Genomic DNA, 18,212 nt, shown 5'->3' on the forward strand with positions numbered 1-18,212 from the left:
TGTTGCAAACCCTAGCTCCTGATTCAAATTAAATTCGAATATGATTCTTAGATTTGGTTGATCTAATATGATTAGATCATGACCTAATATGGGTTAGCCAAGAGTTGAAACCCATTTGGCTTTAATTAGACCTGATTTGATTAGGTTTAATGTTTTCTTTAAGTTGGTTAAACCCAATTGGATTGGGTTTGATAGGGCCTTCACTTCTGGACCATTGGATCGCTTCCTGGATGAAGGATCTGGTCCACTGGTTGGCGCCTTCATCTGGACCATTGGATGGCTTCCTGGATGAAGGATCTGGTCCACTGGTTAGCGCCTGAATCTGGACCACTGGATGGCTCTCTGGATGAAAGATCTGGACCGTTGCTCAGCGCCTGAATCTGGACCATCGGTGATGGCATCTTACTTCTGGACCATTGGATGGCACCCTGGATGATGATGTCTTGATCTGGACCATTAGATGGCACCTAGATCTGGACCATTGGCTTTGGTTCACTGCATTTGGGCCCTTGGATCATCAGGATTTAAGAGGGAGATGTGAGAAAGAAGTTGATACACCCTTCTCCTTAGCACCCCATCATGATGGGATGCATCTCTTGGCACATGCCTCATCATGATGAGGTGTGTGGATGGGATGCATCCCTCCATCTCTTATAAATAGGAGGTGCCTTGGGGTTCTAAAGATCATCCAAGAAAAAGCCTCTCCTTCTCTCTCCCTTATCCCTTCTTTCTTACAAGCCTCTCTCTTTTGTCCTAACCCAAGACAAGAGGGTCTTCTTTAGGACAAAAAGGCTAGTGAATGTTTTAGAGGTAGAAAGGAAGAAGGAAGTGAAGGAAAATCAGCCAATTAAATCCTTTGGAAGGATTGAACAATTAGAATCAAGTTTTGGTGGAGCTAGAGTCTTGAACCCATTCCTGTGTGGATCAACATCGGAGGGTGAACATTTGGGCACCTTAGGACATCTTCAGACATATTGGATATAGCGTGATAGGTATTCTTCTATACCAAGATTATATTTTCTACATTATTTGGTTATACTATTAAGGTGATCTTGGCTTATTAGGGTTTCATATAATGGGTTTTATAAGAAAATTTTATAATCCCGTATCTTCCGCTGCGCCCTAGGGCACTGGGAAACCCTAACATAACCAAAACACTCTTGCAACTTTCATTTAAGTTGTTTCACCTTGCTAGAACTTGAGTAAATAATCACAAGAATGTTCCATGCTTTTTTTGATTCTTCTATATCCTGGATATAGAGATAATTTTCTGCATCTATTAAAGCTTGAATAATTCACATCATCTTTCTAGATTTTATATTTCATTTTCTTCTTGCAACCTCATTATCAAACGTTTCTATTTGCATCATCCTTGACTCTACTAAAATATTCCATAAATTATGTCCAATCAAATAAGACTTGACAATGGACTTCTATATTAATTAATGAGTGTTGCTCAACTTGCGGAGATAAGTAGTAGCAAAAGCAACTTACATTACGACATAACAAATTATTGAAATCTATTCAACTATGTCAAGCTACAAATGCATAGTAGATCAAATGCACCGACCCAGGATCCAAAATAAACATCAATTAAATTAAGCAAAAACAATGAAAGAAATAATTATGGAGAGAGAAATAAATTACTTAAAAAAAATGCTAAAATAGTAGTTCTACTAAGAAAAAAATCTTTCAACACCACCTTATGTAACTCTCTCATTTTCTTAGTAAAACCACATTCTATCCCAAAGTATCAACATCTTCTACTCAAATGCAAAAATATTACTATCTTACTTCAATTAAAAAATAAATTCAAATATATTGAGCCTAAAGCTTCACCTAAATTGATATAGATTTAAATTCTAATATTTTTAGAATTAATAATCAGTCAATTAGAAAATATAATAAGATTAAGACATAAATTTCAATGGAAGTGGTAAGAAGGGGAGCGTGAGCAAGGCGAGGAAATACACGAGACGAATCGCTGCCATCACGTCTTTCTCTTGCTTACGTAATCACGTGCTTATCACTATTTTTATATATTTATTTATTATTATCTGCGTTGCACGTGCCTCCTTGGGTCTCATGTGGGGTTTGTGACTAAAGAAGGCCGTCCGATCAACTTGACGTTCAACGTGGCGTACATCGTTGCCGTCTGCGAGGGCACACAGACGTCGATGGCCGTACTCGCCGCTACGGTCAGTAACGTGTCCCACCACCAATCAACTCCCTCCACGTGTGGGAAGCCTCAGAGACACGTTTCCTTCGCGACCACGGTATCTCGACGGCTCGTCCGCGGGGCGCTTATAATACGATCCCCTCGGCGGTCGGCTCGCCTCCAAAACCCCACGCGTCGGTCGGAGGCGGCCAATAAAGAAGAAGGCGGACTCCAGTGCGACCGTGCGAGATAAACGGATAGAGAGCAACAGAGGGGGAAAGGAGGAGCGTCAACTGCGAGAAGGAGAGCAGGAGGTTGGTGGTTTCTTTCCAGCTCGATCTCGAGCGGTAAGCCTTGGAGCTATAGTACATTTAAATCGTCAATTGTTATTTTCCCCTTTTTTCTTTCCTTTTTTTTTCTTTTCTTGTTTTGATCACTCTCCGGTAAAAGATGTAATCTTTCGAACCGCAGATGAGACCATAGTTTTTCTTTATCTTTTTAATGATTCGAGTGAGATCGGGATGTTTCTTGGATAAAACCACGACGACCGATACATTAGGGTTTTGTTCTTGCTTTGTTTTCCCCAGATTCTACTCGTTAGAGACGGAATCTGAGGCATTGGGGATGTTTAGGGTTTATTGGGGTAATCTTTCTTCGGATTGATGGTCCGGTCACCGTTCCATGTGCGTTCTTTTCGTGGTTTTCTTGGCGTTTTTAGTTGAAATTGTTTAGATTGTAACATTGATCTTCAAAATTCTATGTTTTGAACCAAGGGTCTAATTTCTTAGAATCATGCCTCCTGATTAAGTTAGATTACAGCTATTTTCCCATAATTGGTGACTCAAAGAGGTTTATTGGATGCGGACAAATTCCGGGTTTAATTTCTCTTATATGTACTTCCTTTTCCCTCGGTTGGAAGGGCCAGAGAAGAGGAAAAGGAGAGATCTTGGCATTGTTAGGGGGTTGGTTCTTGGTAATAAAGGGAAGAGTTTTTATTTTGTTATTCTTTAAATTCTTTATCCTTATGAAAGGTTGGCGTTGGAGCGGTATCTTGATTTTAGTTGCCTATTAGTAGGCACTCCTTCAATGGCCCCTGCCAGGGTGGCTGGAGGTGGAGGCCCGTCACAATCTTCATCTGCTTCAGGCGTTTTCTTCCAAGGTGATGGCCAGAGTCCTGCCACAGGGAACTCTTTGTCGGGGAATGGGCAGTCTGGTCTGGGTCCTTCTTCTGGCGAAATGAATTGCGGAGCCCTGAACAGTGGAACAAACTCCTCCGGGCCCAGTATTGGTGCGAGCTCACTGGTTACAGACGCCAATTCGGCACTTTCTGGACGACCCCAATTGCAGAGGAGCGCCAGCATCAACAATGAGTCATGCGCACGGCTTCCGGCTTCGCCCATGTCCTTCTCTTCCAATGTTGTCTTGGGTTCCTCAATGGTGGATGGCTCCTCCCTCAAGAAACAGAGCCAGCACCAACACCAAGAGCAGGCACTGGTGCAAGGGGCTTCCAGTGCTCCACTGCAATCAGCAGTGGCACAGGAGCCGGACATTCCATTGCATGCCCAAAAGAAATCAAGGCTTGACATGAGGCAGCAGGAGGATATCCTGCAAATGTTGCAGAGGCAGGAGACATTGCAGATTCAGGGGCACCAGAATCTGCAGTTGCAGGCTAGGATCCAACAACAGAGATTATCACAACAGCCTCAGCTGCAGCACATGTTGCAGTCCTTGCCGCCGATGCAGCGTGTCCAGCTGCACTCACAGCTCCAGCAACTGAGGCATAGCCAACTCCAGCAGCAGGCTGTGCACCCGGCGCTCCCCATGAGACACCTTTCAGATAGTGGGTTATGTGCTCGGCGGCTTATGCAATACATGTATCACCAGCGACATCGGCCGCACGTGAGTTGATGTTTTTTTTTTAATTCTTGAAATACCTGCTAGATCACTCCCTGATACTGCTATTGGCATATCAAGTTTGGTCTGACTTCAGTTGCTGTTGATTGTAGGATAATTGTATAGCATACTGGAAGAAATTTGTGGCTGAATATTTTGCACCACGAGCTAAGAAAAGGTGGTGTTTAGCATCATATGGAAATGGTGGCAACCATGCCTCTGGTGTTTTTCCTCAGGCAGCTAAGGTCTGTTTTTGAGCTGCAATTTTTTCCTTTGTTTTTATGCTTCCACTTTCATTGTGCATCCCTGGGTATCTTGTTGCTATTGAAGTTATTCTTTTATGACCTACATCATATGCAATCCTGTGTATCATGTATGTGTATATATTTGCATGAGAACAATAACATTGTACAACCTTTGTACAATTATAACATGCATGTATGCCTGTAAAATTTGATACTTCTACATGCATGCGATGACATCTAACATGAATACTATTTCATTAATCTTGCAGGATTCATGGCAGTGTGGTATCTGTGGTTCTAAATCTGGAAAAGGATTTGGTTAGTATATTCATTACTTTTCAATGCCATTAGCAGATGGAAATAGAAATGCTTTGTATAGGTTAGCTTTTGCATGGAGTGTTTTTTTATTTTTCTCTTACTATGAATGATGCAGCAAATGTGAGGAGAAGAGTTTGCATAACATCTTTATGGTAGATATATTACTAGGTCTGTTATCGATTTGTTTTTTCTCTATTTGCTGCTGTAAGTAACAGCTACAAAACAGAAGAATAGGGAGTAGAGGAGATAAAAGGGGAAGGGGAGAGATAATATATGAGAGAAAAGAAGTCAAATATAATAGAAAGACTAAGGGTTAAAAATAAGGTTAGAGATGTTATGTAGAAATCTAATAATGTTAACAATATATATAGTGTGTAAATTACATTGTTTACAAGTAGTCGTTAGTTTAAATTATTTTTAATTGTTATACATGCTTAAGCACTACCAACAAGAACAAGAATGAATATTCCTCTCATCTAAAAGTCGAACCATACCCTTCGTTTAAGGAATGGTGCTTCCAATAAAAACAAGATTCAGTTACTTGTTCTACAAAACAACTGTCTGACAATGGGGCCAAACTCAGATTGGACCATTCTTCATACTAAGGTTAATTAAATTAAATATAAATTTAGGGGTGCATATGTGTACATGAAGAATTAACCATGACTCTCACACTACTAGATAAATTTTTACAGAATTCAGTTAAATTTCAGAAAAAAAATTTATTCAACCGATAAAGCTCAAACAAAATCTAGATTCTATCAAAATTTTACGTGTTCTCTAGTCTCTACATAAAAACTAGCAAAAGCATGTTCAAGCACAATAGATCATCTTCTGGCATTCTGTTTTTTTCATTTTCTTTTTCTCCAGAAATTAAAATCTTCAGCTTTTGTACAATCTTTTTTTTTCCCCACAATGGAGTTGTGCCTCCTCATAGTATTGCAATTTTAGAATGTTTCTTCATTTCTTATTGCATATAATCTTAGGTTTTCGACATAATTACCCATGCTTATTTAAATTAATGAATGATTTTGCAGAAATCTCCGATGAATGTGATCATTAAGTTAACTGTTTAATTTCATTCTTGAGCAGAGGCTACATTTGAAGTACTTCCTCGGCTATGTCAGATTGAATTTGACAGTGGGCTTATCGATGAGCTTTTATTTCTTGACATGCCCCGTGAATTCAGGCTCCCTACAGGAATGATGGTGTTGGACTATGCAAAAGCTGTTCAAGAAAGTGTCTATGAACAAGCTCGTGTTGTTCGTGAGGGTCAAATGCGAATCATATTCATGCCAGATTTAAAGGTTATAAATGTTTGTGCCATATTATGTATGCAACCTGACACATATTAGATGTATCTAACGTTTTAACTAATTTATGCTTCAGATACTGTCTTGGGAGTTTTGTGCTCGACGTCATGAAGAATTTTTGCTTCGTCGATTAATAGCACCTCAGGTATTTGGGTTGTTGAAATCTTGCATAGTTCCATTCACATGTATGTGACACTCTTTTATCAAATGCAATAAGAAGTTTCTGGATTCCACTCTTCGTAGCATATATATTGCTCTATGATTCATGGTAGTTATTTCCCCTTTTCTTTTTGCCCCCCTAATTTTCTGTAATGAGGTTGTATAAACACATAGCATTGAAGACTGCAGAACTTCATTTAAATTTTTGTTTGTTTTTCACTTTACAAACTTTCTTTTTTAGCTCCTGCTGACACCTGTTCCCATTATATCACCACTGACTATTTTTAAAAGTCTTTTGAATTTCTAAAATGATCTTAACATGGGAAAACTATCTGCTGAAACTCAACTGTGTGTGAAAAGATAAAACCTAATACCATGAAAAACCTTTTTGAATATGTACATCCGTTGTTATGAAAAGTGAAAAGCTATTCCGCTGAACAAAAACTATAGTCAAACATCAATAAAGCAGTCAGCGCTCTTCTTAGTTATGCACCTTCATCGGTGTGCTTCAGATTTTAAGAATTCAAACAAACACTCCCTCCACCCCCAGCCTCCTTTTCTCAATCTCATGCACTACCACAGATGTTCAATTAGACATATATGCAGAAAGTTTTTGGATACATGGATTCCTTGATGGTAGATGCTGGATTGTTGGGTACTTATGTAGAAAGTTTTTTGATTCCTGTAATATGAAAGGAAAATGCTTTGGAACATTCTAATCCTATGAGGAAGTTAGAGTCCTATAAAAATTGAAAATTTAATGCTTTGTCAAATAGCCTAAAGAAGATCCTGGAGAAACTTGATGCCTCTCATGTGCAACACCTGGGTTTATGCTAATCTCTCATGGACTCTCAGTTCTTATTTTGTATAGGCGAGTCTTTACATAGTTTAGTATTTTCTTTTAGAATTTTAAAGGTCAATCTGTTATTTTTTTCTCTTTTTTTGGTCATTTTATATTGCATTGCTTATAGAATACTATAATCCCGGATATTATATGGTGTTCACTTGGATGTGGATCTGTATGTTTATGAGGACTGCCATAAATTTAAATGTTCTGTTTTGTAATGATAAAGATAGCTAGGATGATTCACATGGAACATATATCAAGTTCTAGTTTTAAAAAGTTATATATATATTTTTAATTCACTGTCACAATAATTTTTTCATTTGATTATAAAAAATTCTATTTTTTGTTATTTAAATCTACCCCCTTCAAAAAAAAGCATATGGTCCTGGCTCTGTCCCTGGTTGTACTTGTGCAGACATGTTTGGAAACTTGGATCCTCATCAGTATTATATTATCTTAGTCTTCCTAATTTTCTGATCTACATCTGGGTGTCTCTTTTCATGTTGTTTTAATGCTCATTATTCCTTCATGTGAGTGCCAATCTTGTTTTTTCATCACATTTTGTTCTATGAAATTAAGATGCTTACGCATATGTATACGTTATGGCCGTGCCACCAGTTCTCACTGAGTGCAGGATCTTAGGCACTTAAAACCATCAGTACTTTATTCAGTAGAAAGTTTATCTTCTTTATATCATTGCTATCTGCTTTTTTTTTTGGTGTTTGATTTGTGAATTATCTGCTTGGGCCAACGGATATATGATTGACAAGCACAACATTGGTAATCATAGTTTGCATCACAGGTAGTACTTCATAACTCTAATTTAATTAAATTTTATCTGATTAATTCTCCATACACGTAGCTCCATTTCACCCTACTGATATTAGTTACACTCATACACCTTGTGCTGTAGATCTTATCACTGACTGATCCATCCATATATTATGTTCTGGGCTTATTTTTTATTTAGATGGACCAATAACTACAAGAAATATTGCTGAATGAATTAACTACCATTAAATGGTTAGAGAGCATCTCAACACTTTCGGTGACGGGGGCTTTGTCTTTCCCAGGTTAACCAGTTATTACAAGCTGCTCCAAATTTTCAAGCTGCTGTAAGTGAAAGTGGATCTACTGGGGTCTCCCCACAAGATCCAAAGTCTAACTTGAACATGTAAGTTAACCAAGTAATGGCATGATTTGCATGTGGGAAAGGATTACTTTTTATTTGAGCACTCCATGTTGAGTTTCATAATCAATTTGGTTGATATTGCCATATTAGTGTTTGATTTCAGCCAGATATATATCAATGATGTAGATGACTATCTGTCTTTGCATTAATGCCACAAATGAGTTTGGTGATGTGTGCATAACAAGTTCTGCTCTAAGAAGCTGTAGTTGTTTCTATCATCATCATTGTATGAATACAATGAATGCGAATTTCCTTGTTTATCTGGTGATAGTCGCAGAATCAAAGTTCCATTGGTTATGAGCAATATGAAAGTATGGTGTATTTCTTTTCCTTGTCTTGCCTTTTCCAAATTATGTTGGCGAAGCATTGGAGATATCATGAAGAAATTGGCTTGTTGGGACAATGCTATTCTTTTTACTTGTATTGTGATCACGGTATGCCGTACCGGCCGGTATGCACCGGTCCAGGCAGGGACCGGTACTGGATCAGCGTAGGATCCGGTACCAGGAGCTTTTCATTGAAAAACCGGCTGCCGTACCGGTACGGGACCAGTCCGGACCGATACGGGACCTTACGTATCGGTCCGGGCTGCCATCGGTACGCCGACCGGTATCGGTACGGGTACGGGTACGGTGGACCTTGATTGTGATCTTATCAAGGCCCCCTTTGATGGTCTTGCCTTATAATCTATGTTGTCTTTGGACGAGTCGTGCTTTTTGGGATGATGGTTATGATTGTTGAGAGTTTTATTCAGTTAGCTGGGATGTCTATTCATGTCAGAAGCCAGGAGGGGGGAGGGGTGACACAAACCCCCTTAGATCTGGAAAATCCCCTTGCATGACCTTTTGACTTTTTCCTAGCATGCTGTGTGGTGGTGCCACCCTATTATGTTGTGCTGGCTGATGAATTAACCCAGAGTCTTAGAAAAGATAATCTAAAAGAATTCCTAGAAAGGAAGAATAAATAAGTTTATTGAACCACCCCCCACAAATTAGGTGATTTTCCATACTCTCACCTGAAACAGAAGTCTTTTAAAATTTAAAGGGAATCTGGTGAATGAAGAGAGTAGATTGTAGGTGGAAGAGGGAGAAGAGGGTGGATTACCGCTGGCAGTGATCTATAGGAGACTACCCATTTCACCCAAAAGATCCTCATGAGACAATCCTGTGCCTTCGCCCTTGCCATATGATGGTTGATTTTTTGGTGGATGTCTGTGGGGCCTAGAGCATTACAACACCTAAAGCTGTTGCAATAATTAGTTGGTAAGTAGGAAAGAGGGTGGTAGAAAAAGTAGACCTTTTTATGTTTTAAGGTAACAGTAAAGGAAAGAATTACTTGTAGATCTTTATCCATTAACAGTTAACAAGGTATTTATCTTCTTCCTCTTCAAATTTCTATTACCTATTGCATCACTTTCAGGATTTTAAGTTTTCATTCTTTGTTCTAGATTTGTACGATAACTGCATATGTGTGTTTGTAGAACCTTGTAGAAAACCAAATTTGGGTATCTATTTGTTTCTATAGTATTTGCTATGCATGTTTTTTTTTTTAAAATATGCTTTTTATAATAGAAAAAGTATTGTAATTAACCTTGAAAATAAAAACTATAGAAACAGCTGTTTAGTTTGTCCATCCAACGCTTGATCTATATTCATCTTCTATTTAAATGAATAATTCCTTTGTGGTCCTTATTCAAATGAAATCTGATGGTGTTCCCATCATTTTCTCGATAAATAAAAAATGATTCCTTTGTGATGAACAAAACATGATGTAATACTTATCTTCTCTCAAAAACAATATAAAATAAAAATCATTCAGTTCTAAGGTGTCCAAATTTCAATTTTAATAATTATTATATGCACTATTTTCCTCAAAAAATATTGCATGAATTCTTGTTGCTGTAATAAAGGATAGCATCAGTTTACATTTTTATTTTTTGAGAAAATATTTATAAATAAGTTAATTAGCAATTTCTCAAATACAAAATCTGGGCTCTGCCCTTGTTTGGTTGGCCTAGATGTGAGAAGGGTATAAGTTGTCAAGCGTGAAGGATGGAGAGGTTGTACTGGCTATACTCACGCGAGATTAGTGTGAGTTGCTGATTTACCCCCCCAAAAAAAAGGATGGAGAGGTTGGCCTTGCTTTTATTGGTTGGGGTATGGCAGTTGGGGGAGGAGGCTGAAGTCTAATTAATTTATGGAGGTTGGTTGGAGGTCTAGGGATGCATCTAGGTCATTACGGTGTAGGTGTTAGAATGTGGTGCATGAAGAGGTTGAGATGTGTAAGGTTATAATGTTAAGTGAGCAGAAAGTGAATAGTAATCTTGGGAGGAGAGGACCTTTGTTTCGGAAGAGTGCTTTTATATGTTGTTAGGTATTCTTTCTAATTTGCTCAGGCCAATTCTTCTTGCATCCTTTGGTTGTCCTTAATATTAATTTGGTTGTTTTTGCTCCAAGTTTAGGCTTGGAAGCATTGTTTTTGTTGGGGAGAAATACATTGTTTAGTATTCTGTTTGGATTGACTTGGCCAATCCTTATCCCATTTGCATCTTTCTTCTTGCTTTGATTTTACTGTGTTTGAATTGAGGTTAAGGAATAATTGCCTGAGTTGCAATTGAAGTTTAGTTGCTACCTTTTGTCCTCAAGAAAGTTTTTTTTTCTGAAGTACCAAGGCTTATTGAAGGATTTGGGCAGACGATTATATGGAGTTCATTTCATGGGATCTTGTGTTTCTCTGCCTGTCTCCTTTTTATAGTGTCTGCATTTCTTTGCACTTAATTTGCTAGGTTGATCGGTGGCTCTCTTGTCCTATGACAATTGATTTTATCAGCTTTGCACTAGGATTGAAAATAACCTACTGATTATCCTCAACAAAGAAGATGTGCTCCCAGCAGTAATTGCTGTTCCTTCTGTTATAATGAGGTGAGTATGTAACATTGTCGTATTCGTGTTATCAATTTTCAGCGTCAGCGCTGATGGAGACCCAATGCTTTGTTTATCTCCTGAAAGGCACAAATTTAGCTTGTTGAGTTTATCTGATACAATGGGTGACATAGATATATAGGAGCAGATGCATCTTGCAAGGCTGTTGATAGGCAGTTTCTCTTTTTTATGCAATATGGTACTTTATTAGGTTACTTATTGGAAGGGTAGTTTTTGTGGTATCATAGGATGATCTTGCTGGAGGTGGGTGAGGTTGTAGCTTGGGAAAATGTTTAAGATGGTGTCTATTGGTGACATATAAAGAAAGCTGTAAGATTTGTTTAGCAAATATAGGCTGGCCTGGCCAACATTATGAGAGTAATTCAAAATGATTTGACCAGTCTTGTATGTATCCTTAGTCACTTAAACCTCAATTACAGTTGAGATCCATGCTTGTTGAATCTTAAGTTGGTACTGGAAGACAGCTCGATCAAGCTTAGGGTGGCTTCTCTGGTTACATGCCCTTGACTTCTTTTGTTTGTACAGGCACTGGGACGTACAGAAGTTTGGGATTGCTAAAAGATGGTTTTCAGGAAACTTTGTTGGTGATGTGTTTTCCTATCGAAGCTTGCTTACTCATATGATTGGTTCTTTTTCCCTTGCTTTTTTTGTGGTTTCTGCTGTTCAGAAAATGAACTTGCATCCTTGTAACTTATCTATTGAGGGGACAAGGTATCTCTTCCTAACATTTTATTGGCAGTCTTAACACTGGAGTATTTTATAACTGATGGATACTGGGTGGCATGCTATATGCCAAACTATGAGGTAGCTAGTCTCAGAGATAGGTTGTGATGTTTTACGAAAGGTAGAACTTTATGAAGCATTACTGAACTGTCTGATTTAGGTTGGAAAACCAGAGGCGAGGAGAAGCCTTCTGAGGCTATTGAAAGCATTGCCATGAATTTAACAAAAATCAAGATAGTGATAGACGTGGTCTTAAATATTTTGTAAGGGGATGAATTGGGCTCATGGAGACTGCAGTAAGCAACTGGTATGATACTTGTCAGTTGCAATATTAGTTGTTTTTGTAATCCATGACATTTTAACATTAGATTCTGTTATGAATTATTTTCTTGCTCATATAAAATTATCTTAGTTTAATGATTCTTGTATCTAAATGGAAGCGCATCAAATTTAACTTTGTCAGCACTCATAGATCAATGCTTTCTATGTTTCTGTCTTTACTCCCATGTACAGAATTTTTGTAGGCTTATTATATTATAGTGTCCTAAGAATCTTTGCTTCGTGCGTGGTATCCTTCTTGGTTCATTTGAAGGTTTGTTCATGCTGGTCGTCAGCTAGCAAAAAGCCTGGATATACAGTCGTTAAATGACTTGGGATTTTCCAAAAGATACGTGCGGTGTGTACAGGTATGTTTTCCTTATGTTTGAAAATAATTTCTGGTCATTTTCGTTAAAGTTTGTACATGTTAAAATTAATTTTCTGTACATCAACAGATATCAGAGGTTGTAAATAGCATGAAAGATTTGATGGATTTTAGCTATGAGCACAAGATTGGACCCATAGGTAACATGCTGACTGCTCTTAATTTGGCTGTCAAGTGATACATGAAATCCATTACAACATTAAGTTTTTGTTCTTTTCTTGATTTCGATATTCATTTCTATTGAACTCAAAATTGCTTTTAATGGTTGTGGATCTATCAAGATATACAGTAAGGTAAGTGTTGGGACACCAAGGTTCGCAGAGTGGTTGGAGAAATATTTTCCTTACAGTTTATTTGTCATATTAATTTTTGTTCCTTGATTATCAATATTTTATCCAGCAGCATGCTTGGAAGATTCTTGTGGAAGTTTTATACACAATCAAAATCGAGAAATTGATAATTCATGTATTTGCTACTCATGGAGACACATTGTCTGAGGTACTTTATAAGACTATATTCCTTATGTAAATACACATATTGTAAAGAAAGAAAAAATGGTTAATGGATTTAGATGTATCTAAACCTAGCTAAAATTTGAAAGTACAACAAATAGTTTTGCTAATTGAACCCGGCTCATAAACTTGGCACCATTTTTCTCACTATTTCCCTGGCTGTTTATTTCTTAGAGCACCGAAGTATTTTGATTGAATCACACCTAATATGGAGCAAAATTGCAATATTACTCTTGATTTGACTTGTGTCCCTATTCCTGTTTACTCCTTTACATGCATTATTGTCAATTACTTGTAACAGGACCAAGTCATGGGTACTGAACTGTGAATTGGTGATCATATGAATGCTTTATATTCTTAATGGCTATCCCGTTATTATTAAGTTCAAGACCTTCAGCTATGATATCCATGACTTGAAGGGGTTCAATATTATGTCTATCTTGGTCATTCTTCATCTTTTCTTTTGCTTTGGTGCTTTCTTGCATATAGTCATTGAGAATAGAGGCCTCGAAGGTTCATTGACTATGAAGAAATAACAGTCAAATGTTTTCACTTCAAACAATAGCCTTTGCACTCGTGTCTCAACCATCTGATTACTGATTACTTATGGATGCAAACAAAGAGAATTTCATAAGGTCAAATACTTTATGTAAATAGGGCTTGGATTGGGCAGCTAAAGGCCTGTTTGGTTGGGCTGAGACCAAGTTTAATTGGGCTTTGAATCAGACAGAAAATCTAGCCCTGAATTGAAATTAGGCTTGCCATGGGCTAACCTTAAATAGGCTTGGTTTTCGCCCAAAGGCCAAATTTATGATAAGTCAATACTAATAATGATTATTATGAGGCAGGCTCGGATCTGTCAGCTGGATTTCGGTCAGGTAAAATCAGAAAATGGTCCAACACCGATGATCTAAGCCATTGAATATGATTCACTGCCTCTAAACTGCATATAGATCAAAAATCATGTTATTTGGAGATCTTAAGACTATGTTTTAAGTGGTCGGAGATGGGCACTGTCTTGTGTTATGTAACCTGTATATTTTTGATCACTTGATGCATAGGTTAGGGATCTCCAAATCTAATTTTTGGTTTGTGAGCAATTTAGAGATTAGATCGCATTCAACTACTCAAATCATATTGAATCGGACTTAAAATCAAGTGGACCAGATCCTGCTTCACCTTTGATTATTTTATCAATATTATCATCATCATCATCATTATTAATAATAATACATTGATGCAATACATGATAATATGTATTGATTAATATATCATCAAATCCCTTTCTGCATTCTTTCCGCTGCTTTTTGTATTTGCTTCCTTTCGAATATATTGACTTCATCTCCTCCATGCTCCTCTCTCCTCTCTTCTTATTCACTTTGTTGTTGGCTGTCACTGTTCTATGCTACACCTCTCAGACTATCACTTATCTGCCCATGCAAAAGATTTGGTCTTTGGTACCTGTTGCTTCCCCGTCACTCAATCTGGCACTCGCTTGCCTCCTTCATGAAGCATAGGGTCAGTTGTTACAGGATCATTTGAGTTTCTAATTTAGGTTTCATTTTGGATTTTTTTTCTTTATTTTTTTAGGCATAATTACATCCATAACTTCCTGGAGCCATAACATGAGATTTTGAAATTTGTTTTCGCTAAAGTATATATGCTTTTTGGATGCTTCAGCGAGACACATCTGTTGGATGTAATGGATGCACCAAACATAAAGCTTTGACCAAGTTATCCTGGCTTGGAGATGCAATGACAGAATTACAACTGTCATTTTTGCTTTCTTTAGTTTTAAGTTTAGCTTAATGCTTGGGAATAATTGAATAGAAGTATGACCTATATATGTGTGGATAAGGCTGTAGCCATGATTTCAGGGTATTTGGATGAGTTGATAAAGTAAATTTTGGGTTTCTTGTTTCCTTTCAGCACTCTTCTTTGTCTCATGTTGTCTTCTTATTAATACACTTAACATCAGTTTTTTATACAGAAGTTTTGTTTCTTTTTCCCCAGATTTCAGTAAAAATACCATGTGTGAATTAATTTCGGATAATACAAAACCTTGAATTTGTTGCGCTGATATTTTCTGCATCCCTCTACGATGGGTGCTGATCCTCACTGTTTTATTCTTTTCCACATGGGATCTAGTCATTTAACCCAACTGCTGCCTTCTGTCCCTCTGCTGCCTTTTGAGTTGGGCATGTTCAATGACCAGGTTTAGCCTAAGTTTTGTATTTCGATCTGGACCTATGTTGGAACTTGGCAGTCCTTAACTAGTGGCATTGTTCTGTCACAGTGTGGGTACGGCTTGGTCTGTGGCTGGCCAGTCAGCAGCCCCATATGTGAATGAAATGCGGCATGTAGACATGTGAATACTTCAGAAAGATTAGAAACTCCAGTGGTGATCCATGGGATGCAGCCACATGTTAGATGTGAAAGGATTGACATGCCATTAAGGTTCTGTGAGGGTGCTGAAAATTTTCTTTGGAATTCCAAAAATCCTCTCAATAAGGCTATTGTCGATCAGGATAATCCTTATTTTCTTAAATTTCATAATTTTTGGACTAAGTAGCATAACTAATTTATTTTGAAGATGGCACTCTTTGTTTTTATTCTGTCCAAAGATTTTTAAGATGTAACAAAGACAGCTTATTCTTGACTTTAAACATAATTGTATGTTCTCATATATGAACTTCAACTCAGAAGTCATGAATGTTACTTGCAATTCATTGCCGATTCTTCTACCCTTTTTTACTTTTTGGAATGTTTGATCAAACACTTTTTTTGGTGCTTGGCTGTCACAATATCTGTTCCTGCTCAATTTAACTAGCAACTAATTAAGGTTCTCATTTTTGATCAATGAACTCGTCTTTGCTTCTGTTTTTACCTTTTTACCTTTTTACCCATTTGATCATATTAGTTTACATAGATAAATACATGACCCAAGAAAATGTGGCCCGTTAATAATATTGCACAACAATATTGCTGCCTTTGGTTGGATACCTGCATCTCTGTTTATATTGTTTCTCGATATCTAGAAATTATTATACTATGTTCAATAAAAAATTACTAGACCTGGAGTCTGTATTCGAGCAGGTTGCCATGAGATCTATTCTTCGTCCAACTAACAAAGGCATAATTCATGGCAAACATATGGCGCAGATGATGTTATTGTTTGCCTGTCTAGTTGTTGCTTTGATCTCACAAATTTGCTTAAAAATACAAATCAAGTACCCTTTTTTAATGTTAAAATGGTTTCTAATGGAAAATTTTGCATGATTTAAGTCTCCAGATTCTTTTTGCAATATGCATTGCTAAATTAAGATTGCAATAGCTACGTTTCTAATTTTATAGGAGAGGAATTTTTCTACTGTATGTTTTGGGTGCTAAAACAGCTCATCTTTACTTCATGCTATGTCTTAATGTGAGAGGAATCTCATTTACAGAGAGCCTGAAGAAGTATCCTCAGCAAGCTGCAGCTAAGCGTCAAAGCAACAAGACTCTTGAGGTTGATCAGCTGATGACTTCTCAGGGCCAACAAGGTGATCAGAACGCATTTAATAAAATCAAGGTTGCACATCCGGGGTTAAGCAGCCAGACAAGCAATTACTGCAGGAATGCTACTGGAATCCTGAATAACACTGCTCAGAATGCCATGGCATTGAACAACTACCAGTACTTACTGAGGACCTCTGCAAATCAAAATCAGGATGTACCACAAGGAGACAAGTTACGTACCTTTGTTGGTCCTAGCCAGGCACGTTCTATGCCTCTACAGAGTCCTGTTCCATCAACTCTTTCAAGCCCATCCGTTAGTGGTTCATTGCACCCTCGGCAGCAGCAACCATCGCAATTGCATGACAGTACTATGCAGTCTTCACAAGCCAATGAACAACTGCAGGAACATGTGATTCAGCAACTACTTCAAGAAATAATGAATAACAACGGCGGCATGCCACAGCAGGCTGTCTGTACACCAAATGTGACTGGTAATTTGGCAGCAGAGGCTTTTGGTAGTGGAATTGGCTGTGCTGGAGGCTTGGCAACCAGGGCTAGTGCTGGGCCAGTCAGGACTGGAGTGTCATTGGGAAATAACATAAATTATGCATCAAATAATATTACAGGGACGATAAACAGGACCAACAGCTTCAGATCTATTGCCAACAACAGCTCCAACGCTACCAGCAACAGTATTAATTCTGGTCAGGTTATGCCTCAAAATGTTTGTCTACCTGAACTGGATCATGACATTATTTCTCGGGTTGTGAATAATGGGATCTTGAACGGCGAGCCTAGTGACTTGGGTAATGGATGGAAGATGTGAAATTAACTATAGAGCAAGTAGTTGGCACATCATGAAGCATAAGTTACTACTGTACAGCTTTGGGACATGTTTCGTTTCCAAAATGTTGCTGCTCCAGTTCTGAAGTATGGAAGCTGGCAGTTTTGAGGCATGCCATTTCTAACTAAATTACATACTTCTGAATATCAGCAGCACTGTGTCTTATTATCTTCCATCAATTACAGACTCTTTGACTTCTCTGATATTATTATAATAGACCTGGTGGGAAACTAACATTAACTCCAAATTCTCTTGACTTTTCTTATGTGATTATGATAGTATGTATTACAAACCTATCAAGTGTTAACAAACTATAGCCGATGATGATGGATCAATCAAGTTTTTTTTTTTTTTTGGGTACAAGAAGAATTATTCAATTGGTTATGTACAACATTTGGAGAAATTATGATTGGCAGCTGCTCGCTTGTACGAGGGGTCATATGGGTAATTTTGCTTATTATCTAAGGGAAGTTTGTGGAAGAACCACCATGGGGACGTCCCAGCAAAATGAGTTCACAAGGAAACCAACAGCATCTATCATGTGAGAGATGGTGGAAATAACCAAGGACGGAGAAGGCTTTATGTGAGTCTCCCTCTGTTCTGGATGGTATCACCACATCTGATCGTGTATCTCGGCTTTTCTCTTTTAAGGATGGTATCTAGTGGTGGCCACAAATGTTTACAGCTTTGTATTCTTAGAATGGACGAATATTGTTCCCATCTTTGTTGTGTGAATAACGATTGCGATCATTCTTCTTTCTTTGGATGTTAATTGCAGGGATTCTTATGAACCGACAGGTAACTGAATATTTGTATTAAATTTGCTTTTGGAACTGCATCGATGCAATCATTAAATTATAATGCA

The 18,212-nt window shown here is 37.8% G+C and overlaps 1 protein-coding gene across 6 annotated transcripts; it reads left to right on the top strand.

Annotated features, from left to right (window-relative positions):
- Positions 1-2,291: 2,291 nt before the first annotated feature.
- On the top strand, positions 2,292-17,786 carry LOC103716871 (putative transcriptional regulator SLK3). 6 transcript variants are annotated; one of them, XM_008805055.5, is made up of 10 exons: positions 2,292-2,505; positions 3,190-4,057; positions 4,165-4,296; positions 4,566-4,614; positions 5,707-5,921; positions 6,004-6,072; positions 8,007-8,107; positions 12,383-12,476; positions 12,564-12,633; positions 16,452-17,786. In XM_008805055.5, the coding sequence occupies exons 2-10, from the start codon at positions 3,245-3,247 to the stop codon at positions 17,327-17,329; spliced, it is 2,421 nt and encodes an 806-aa protein (XP_008803277.1). In that variant the 5' UTR covers positions 2,292-2,505; positions 3,190-3,244; the 3' UTR covers positions 17,330-17,786. The 6 variants fall into 6 exon arrangements, with proteins under 6 accessions (XP_008803277.1, XP_008803279.1, XP_008803281.1 ...); XM_008805057.5 differs by having other exon boundaries at positions 3,234-4,057; XM_008805059.5 differs by having other exon boundaries at positions 2,292-2,472; positions 3,234-4,057.
- Positions 17,787-18,212: the final 426 nt, after the last annotated feature.

This window comes from Phoenix dactylifera, chromosome 3, assembly GCF_051530095.1.
Source record: "Phoenix dactylifera cultivar Ajwa chromosome 3, Ajwa_hap1_PhDact_Kaust_v1.1, whole genome shotgun sequence".
NCBI lineage: Eukaryota > Viridiplantae > Streptophyta > Magnoliopsida > Arecales > Arecaceae > Phoenix > Phoenix dactylifera.